At 37.2% G+C, this 567-nt stretch overlaps 1 protein-coding gene across 2 annotated transcripts in view; it reads right to left on the reverse strand.

The window, feature by feature from the left end:
• The window catches only part of LOC119586415 (la protein homolog), a gene marked incomplete in the record, with an annotated part of 17,916 nt that overhangs the window by 680 nt on the left and 16,669 nt on the right, over positions 1-567 (reverse strand). For both annotated transcript variants that reach the window (XM_037935136.1, XM_037935137.1), the window contains 3 exon segments: positions 1-29; positions 208-426; positions 540-567. In XM_037935136.1, the coding sequence (XP_037791064.1) occupies positions 1-29; positions 208-426; positions 540-567 (276 nt within the window).

Raw genomic sequence — 567 nt, forward strand, 5'->3', positions numbered from 1 at the left:
AAACGGAGGGTACCTTCCATTTCTTTGACCTGGAAATCAAGCACAAATATGAGAAAGCTATTCTGTGAGAATCCAATTCAAGGGTTGAGGATTCAGATTGGTTAGCAATAAATTGACTATAACAATGATATAACACTTAAATTTGTACTACATAGCTTATAAATATTGGCTGCCATTATGATAAGATGCTGAAGAAGTTTCTCTTACCTTTATCTTTCCTTCTAACTTGTCCATTACAATTTTGTTGAAGTCAGCCTCCTTAAAGCGTAGATAACCCTGAGTCATGCCACGGCTGAAGTCAATCCAGGCACACTGATCAACATTTTCTCCCAATGCTTCCTTGATGTCCTCTCTAGTTATATCATTGCCTTCACTGAAGCCAGTGAAGTGGAGGAAGATACCCTTTGGGAGTTCAATTTCTAGTTCCTGTGGGAGGGCAATTCAGTTGTTTTAAAACGAATCCATAAAAATAAAAATAAAAATATTGCAAATCTTCTTCCAGCAATGATGTATCTACTATATGCAAGATCCCTACTTACATCCTCAACAAAGTCATCATCCTGGTTC

The sequence above is a fragment of the Penaeus monodon genome, chromosome 21, assembly GCF_015228065.2.
Source record: "Penaeus monodon isolate SGIC_2016 chromosome 21, NSTDA_Pmon_1, whole genome shotgun sequence".
Classification (NCBI taxonomy): Eukaryota; Metazoa; Arthropoda; class Malacostraca; order Decapoda; family Penaeidae; genus Penaeus; species Penaeus monodon.